The 8,005-nt window shown below is 31.3% G+C and overlaps 1 protein-coding gene across 1 annotated transcript; it reads right to left on the minus strand.

Moving 5' to 3' along the window:
- Positions 1-628: 628 nt before the first annotated feature.
- LOC135795580 (COUP transcription factor 2-like) lies at positions 629-6,612 on the minus strand. The gene is made up of 5 exons (XM_065307296.1): positions 6,544-6,612; positions 6,345-6,485; positions 1,394-1,489; positions 832-1,310; positions 629-778 (listed from the first exon to the last, which is right to left on the minus strand). The coding sequence occupies exons 1-5, from the start codon at positions 6,545-6,547 to the stop codon at positions 629-631; spliced, it is 870 nt and encodes a 289-aa protein (XP_065163368.1). The 5' UTR covers positions 6,548-6,612.
- Between the last annotated feature and the right edge of the window lie 1,393 nt (positions 6,613-8,005).

Here is an 8,005-nt window from a genome sequence, read left to right on the forward strand (position 1 = left end):
ACAATAAAACGAATTTTATTTTTTATTAAACACTACCGGGACGAAGTCGCCGGCAAAAGCTAGTAACATTATAAAATATCATAAAGTATCATAAAATGCCTACATGGAAACAAGTATTAAAAAAATGAAATTATTGTGAAAATAGCCTCTAGCTAAGTAACTATTCAAATAATTCAAGTAATTTTGTGTTTCTTACCGTTATAATGTATTTCATAAGACATTCTCTTCTCCGTACCCTAATCATATTCTTGAAACCCCTGGAGAGTGCATTGAATTGACTCCACATTCAATAAAATTACATCGCATCGCACGCATTCGAAGTAAATTTAGTGACTGAGTAAATTTTGAGAGTGAACACACATAAATCACTTTAGTATTTGTTAATATTTATCTACTCCCGAGCAAATGTTAAATAAAAATACAAAACTCTTCCCTGTTTTTTTGCAGCTACGAATCGACGCACGACTCGTCAAGAAATAGATTTGTAGTACTCATGGTGCCATCTTCACGCTGCACCTTGTAGCTCCACCTTAAAAGTAAAAACTTCAACTAGTTTTCTAGTTTCTCATCAAGGAACCAAATTTATTGTACGTGTAACAATATCAACTTTACAATTTTATTTCTGTAATTAAATAGTAATAACAATCCGTTCCATGGGCACAACACCAATAACCGGCTGAAACAATGTTTTCTGTAAAACATTAGCATTCACTTGACAAATCAGCGGCAAACACAACAAAACTTTCGCGATTCTGCGATAATCCGCCTTGGTACAAATCTGCAAATAAACATTATATAATTTTTTAATCTCAAAATTATAGGTACACTTACATTTAATAGTTCCATTGATCGTTCTTGCATCAATTTGACAAGTACACATTGCTCACCAGCCGATAAAATTTCCCAGCGACTTAGAATCAAACTTTCTAAGATTTCAATTTCACTTCCGCTTAATTCCGCTTCACGTAAATATGCGTATGTACAACGAAGATCAGGACAAATTAATTTTGCTGTGTTTTCTTGGTGTCCTGATGATTTAAGCGTTGAATTCCATGTGCAAGCGTTTAATACAAACAGTTGTGACCAAACGTGAGACAGGATTGTGTCTTGTGTAGGTTTATCAACGACAGAAAAGAAAGGGTTGTGCCGTGCACGGCGAATTGCAACCAATAGAATCTGTGCAGCTAACTCATGATCAGATAATATTGAATTATTAAAGGGTTGTGAAAATGTGGAAAGTGCTTGTGAAAGAGGGTAATCTGATGGGCGATGATATTTTGGTTTACGAGGTCCACGTTCTTCTTGAACAGCTACACAAAAACAAAAAGAAAAGAAAATTAATTTATTTTATTTATAGAGTTGTAATTTTGTTTTATGTAGGAATTAAATTTACCTGCAGTATTCATTCGTACTGCAAAACAACGCTGCAGACGACAATAAGGACACCAGTTGCGACGTGCTTTGTCGATAATACAGGAATTATTCCCAGCTAAATAAATATAGAAAAATTAATTAAATTTATAATATAAAAAGAATTGCTAAATCTGTTAGTAAGCGCATAATTCAACAACGCCTAGACTAATTTGGCCAATTATTTTTTTAAATGTTTGTTAAAGTCCAAGGATGGTTTTTACGGCGAGATAAATTCAAATAATTGCCGGGAAAACCCTAAAGACAACCCTTTTCTAGAGGATAAAAGTTGGTATTAAGATTCAATCATAGTTATAGTTAAATAGTTGAATCTGAGATGGCGCGCTGAAGTGCATTATTAGCAATTCTTTTTATATAATTAATTTCTTTAAAATAAAATTGCGAATCTTATTGATAGAATTGACACATACTATTATGTCTAGAACAAGAGAGTAAAAACGAATTACATTTTTATTAAACACTACCGAGATGAAGTCGCGGACAAAAGCTAGTTAGTCATAAAAACAGTTAACAAAATTGTTATTTTGAAGACAATCTAAGGATAATATTAAATGTATCAAAGTGACAACTATCCTGCATCAGAGACAAATTAATTCCTTGTTTTTAACACTAATTACCTACTTGAAAATACTTGAAATATTGAAGAAATTAAAGACAAAAAGAAATTGCTTTCAAATGCGTTTCCAAAGTGGTATGCAACCAACAAAACATTAAAATTTTGTTCTGTATCTCATGCTCTTTGAATTAAGAAGAATTTAATATTAAGATCAAAATAAATAAACATTTAGACACAATACCACGTGTTTCACATTATTATTTTTATTCTTAAAGAAGATATTTCCTAAAATTCTTAAAAGTAATATATTTTCAACATAACTCGCGAATTAAATACAAATAATAAACCACATGAAATACCTAGTTATTAAAACGAATAAAATTATATATACTTAAGTAAACTTGTTGTATTGCGGTCAAAAGATGTTTTTCGCACTTTTTGCGCAAATGTGCAAACGCGCGTGCGTCGTAAACGCACCCATCGGAATTAACGACGCACTGGACGCATCAACGAATTAACCCATTAAAACGCTGCTTATTTAGGTAATCAGAAGCAATGCGTACCTACTACACCGCGCGCATGTTATTATCGCCATGTAATAAAACGCACATTACCTGGCGTTCTTAACTTCATAAACTCATTATGAACATTATAAAAAGCGTATACTTTCGTTCTTATTCGATCATATTTGATCTTTTTACAAGCAATCGTAAAAATGCTTTTAGATTAATATCCACACATTAACATTCAACGTATTCAAAGTATTAAATTATTTAGTAACTAGGCAAGTTTTGTATTTCTAGAAGAAGTAAGACAAAATGAAGGTAAAATGCAAGTAAATATTTCTATTTTCTTTGGTAAAGATAATAATAAATATAATTATAATGAATAATAATAATAATTAAGCATTTTTGTGTTTTTTCAAGTTGAGGTAGGTATTATTTAAAAACGGATTTGTTAAATAAGTTGCATATATTGCCAAATCTGAGTAATGTAAATTGCATACGTTAATGGCGCGTTTTGAATTTAATTATTTAATTATAATTATGAATTGTGTCGAGGTGGCATTTGTGTTTCAAGCTACTACTTAATTTTTGTGTTAATATTATCCATGGCAATTCAAAAACATAACTTAATAAAAAATATAAATATTAATAAACTAGCTTTTGCCTGCGACTTTGTCCCGGTATTGTTTAATAAAAATGTAATTCGTTTTTACTCCCTTGTTCTAAAAAGAATTGGCCAAGTCGTACTAAAATACAATTGGCCCTAAATTGAAAGTGAATGTCAGTTTTTCGACATATTCACCTGCTTTTGTTAATATAACTTTAATTTGTATGAAAATAATTCATCAGAAATGTTTATCTTCTTGTAAAACATCAATTTAAAAAACTGTGTGAACGGTAACAATAGTAAATTTTAGTTTTAGCAGTAACACAAGCACATTTTGTATAAACCAAAGTTAGATTATCCAGCAATGAGATGTGTTAGAGACGCATTCGAGAATTTCTTAAAATGTTCGAGAAATGTTAAGAATGAGACATCCTGCATCCAACCTGAAGGATTTACAGTTCCAATTGATCCCACCGGTCCATCTCTAACAAAATGATCATGATAACGTACTCACGGGAATACAAAAAAGCAAAAAAAACTGCAAAAACGCATCTAGAAGCAAAAAAGAACGACTATAGTAATGTCACAACCGTACCCACAAAATTTGTCACAACCGTACCCGAACCTCTTTTTCGAAAACAAAAATTCGCCATGACTTTGTCGAATAATCTACGAAAAAAGCAAATGCTTATAAATAACTACCAATGTTCAATTTAAAAGAAACAAAAAACAGAAGTAATCTATCTGTATACAAACAACAGTAATTATTAAGTGAAGCCGTACAAAAATATTTACTTTTGACTGTCAAAAAGCAATGTGGGCTCCTAGTTACGTTAACGTCGCGCAATGACTGATGCAATACTAGGGAAAGCATTCAAATTTGCACCCCGCTTCTTTTTCCTCTTGCACCCTCCCACGTATGACGTATAGTTTCGTTATTATGACGACTGTCACTACCGTACCCTGGCACAACCGTACCCAGTCTCCCCTACTTGAAAATACTTGAAATATTGAAGAAATTAAGACAGAAAGAAATTGCTTTCAAATGCGCTTCCAAAGTGGTATGCAACCAACAAAACAATTAAAATTTTGTTCTGTATCTCATGCTCTTCGAATTAAGAATAATTTAATATTAAAATCAAAATAAATAAACATTTAGACACAGTACCACGTGTTTCACATTATTATATTTATTCTTAAAGAAGATATTTCCTAAAATTCTTAAAAAGTAGACTAATGAATTTTCTTCATTACTCACGAATTAAACACAAATAATAAACTCACATGAAATACCTAGTTATTAAAAACGAATAAAATTATAAATACTTAAGTAAACTTGTTGTATTGCGGTCAAAAGATGTTTTTCGCACTTTTTGCGCAAATGTGCAAACGCGCGTGCGTCGTAAACGCACCCATCGGAATTAACGACGCACTGGACGCATCAACGAATTAACCCATTAAAACGCTGCTTATTTAGGTAATCAGAAGCAATGCGTACCTACTACACCGCGCGCATGTTATTATCGCCATGTAATAAAACGCACATTACCTGGCGTTCTTAAGTTCATAAACTCATTATGAAGCGTATACTTTCGTTCTTATTCGATCATATTTGATCTTTTTACAAGCAATCGTAAAAATGCTTTTAGATTAATATCCACACATTAACATTCAACGTATTCAAAGTATTAAATTATTAAGTAACTAGGCAAGTTGTGTATTTCTAGAAGACGTAAGACACAATGAAGGTAAAATGCAAGTAAATATTTCTATTTTTTTGCGAAAAATGCAGAAATATTTAAATATAAGCATTTTTTGTGTTATTAATGTTGACGTATTATATAAAGAAGGATTTGTTAAATAAGTTGCATATAAAGCAAAATATGTGTAATGAAAATTGCATACGTTAAAGGCGCGTTCTGAATTTAATTATTTAAGTAGGAATTGTATTGATATGGCATTAGGGTTTCAATCAATTACTTAACTTTTGTGTTAATATTATCAACGACAAAACAAAAAATATATATAAATATCAAATTAGTAGCTTTTGTCCGCGAATTCGTCCCGGTAGTGTTTAATAAAAATATAATTCGTTTTTACTCTCTTGTTCTAGGCATAGTAGGGGAAGGTAGCCTAAGTTAAGCACCACGATATCCGCGGACTGTTGAAGTTTGTGCAAAAATAGACAGACCCCTTGTTTTACTCGTATTTATAAACAATTAATGCAACCATTTGGGTTAAAACATACCGCGTGTTTGCGTCGTGACAGCAGCTTCGTGTATCATTGATTATCAAATCTATTATAACGACGTAAGTGCAAAAGCTGTCAAGCCGATTAAACGTTAGTTTTACCGAATATTATTTATCATCAGAAAGCTTATTTATTTATCTATAATTTATAGTATTAATTTTGAGAGGTTATGTTATATTATGATTGTCGTTGATCATTAAATATAAATTCTTCAAGTTGCCCAAATTGGACCGAAGACAGGCACCGGGGTTTTAACAGGGAAATCGTATATGATTTTTACGACCTCCTAGAAAAGCTTGTGGACGAGCACAAATCTTCGAAATAATCCAGTGTATGAAATGCCGCACTTTGGTTTATACAAAATGTGCTTGTGTTAGTGCTAAAACTAAAATTTAGGTACAATTGCCGATAAAAAGCATGGTCCAATTTAGGAAACCGGTTTCATAATTTGGACCAAAAACAAAATTTTTTAAAATTAAAATTTGAGGGATGTAAATATAATTTTTACTTAAATCAAAAATATCATTCTGTTGGTATGCCTTGTGAGTTACTTTTCCGCTACTTAATTTTTATTGACAGTTTATATGTGGCTCTATAAATCAAAAAATATAAAAATGGTCCAAATATGGCTACTTTCCCCTATGTGTCAATTGTATCAATAAGATTCGCAATTTTATTTTAAAGAAATTAACTATATATTGAATTGCTAATAATGCACTTCAGCGCGCCATCTCGGATTCAAGTATTTAACTATAACTATAATTGAATCTCAATGCCAACTTTTATCCTATTGAAAAGCGCTGTCCTAAGGGTTTTCCAGGCAATTATTCGAATTTTTCTTGCCGTAAAAACCATCTTTGGACTTTAACGAACATTAAAAAAAAGAATTGACCAAATTGGTCTAGGCGTTGTTGAGTTATGCGCTTACCAACAGACTTTGCGATTCATTTTTATATTATAGATTTAAAATAGATATAGGAATAATATACTTACTTATACAAGTGTAAATCAAATTTCGACGAATACTTCTCTTGAAAAAACAGGAACAACCATCACAGCAGAAAACCCCATAATGTTTTCCATACGAACGATCACCGCAAACTCGACAAGGAACAGGGGCCGGCAAATTTCGTCCTTTTTAACCAAAAACAACAAAAATATATTCGAAAAAACAAAAAATCTTCTAAATTACCCATAATCTTCAAGAAGATATCTAGATTAATATAAGTTACTAATAAATTTAGTGATGACTAGACTAGGTGAATGCAAATCACAAACTGCCGGGTGGATAAAATCACGGTTGCTATTTATACTTACCAACGTCCGGGGTGGAAGACCACAAACAAAAAAATTGACATGAACGCTAAATGCGGAGGTCTAAAAGGTGAGCATGACAACGAGAAAATGTAAATAGCGTAAATAATAGGAAAACACTTTACGGCGTGCTCCACCTTTACTCTATTCTCCGGTGGTTGAACGTCAACGCTCACAATGAAAGCGTTGAGTGCGCGATCACGGCAGGATATTATTATAATGACGTGTCAATCAAAACAGAATCAAAGGGTGTCAAACAGGGAAAACATTTAAAACGGAAATTTAGGAATAGTAGGCAAACTTTAATGTGAGAAAAATATTAAGAAGTATGAGTTATGCAACTAAACACACATTAAATATTTAACATTAGTTTATTTTGAGCATTTCTTTCTAAAAACGTGAAAAACATGATTAAATTGTATTTTATTTACCTACGTATATTTTTGTGTTAGGTATTTATAAGTTAGAGATAGGTACATAAGTTTTGGTAATAGCTAACATAATTATTTTAAGTGTTTTTATTCAGGGTTTATTGTAAAATCTATTATAGGCAACCAAATGTATAGTTTTAATTAAAAACATAAACATTTTAATGTATACTACCCAAAATATTATTGATTTCTTTCTAAAAAACTCGAAAAACTTGATTAAACTGTATTTTATTAACGCTATTTTCTAATAAGCTTGTAAAAAACCCAAATTTCGGTAAAAATATTGCACGTTTGAGTGTTTTTATTCAATTTTTTTTTTGAATTTGGCAAGCAAACACCATAAATCTATAGTTTAAAAATAAATCGCAAAATCTGTTGGTAACTGCATAACTCAACAACGCCTGGATCAATTTGGCCAATTCTTTTTTTTTAATGGTCGTTAAAGTCCAAGGATGGTTTTTACGGCAAGAAAAATTTGAATAATTGCCGGGAAAACCCTAAAGACATCCCTTTTCTATAGGATAAAAGTTGGCATTGAGATTCAATCATAGTTATAGTTAAATAGTTGAATCCGAGATGGCGCGCTGAAGTGCATTATTTGCAATTCTTTATATAATTAATTTCTTTAAATTAAAATAGCAAATCTTATTGATAGAATTGTCTCAGATATGTCTAGAACCAGAGAGTAAAAACAAAACGAATAACATTTTTATTAAACACTACCGGAACGAAGTCGCACTAGCAAAAGCTAGTACCTACATCAATAAAAACCTTTAAAATTTTAAGGTATGCAACCAAAAATACCGCAAATAACTCTAAAATACAATCTTCAAAACCGAAATCAAAACCAAAAATTGTTTTTATTACATCCTTTCAAGTTATTTAATGCATCATTGTGTATTATGTTTG

This window comes from Atheta coriaria, unplaced genomic scaffold, assembly GCF_025399875.1.
Source record: "Atheta coriaria isolate IRGN ID8LTWV9N9 unplaced genomic scaffold, Caltech_Dcor_3.1 hic_scaffold_7_pilon, whole genome shotgun sequence".
NCBI lineage: Eukaryota > Metazoa > Arthropoda > Insecta > Coleoptera > Staphylinidae > Dalotia > Dalotia coriaria.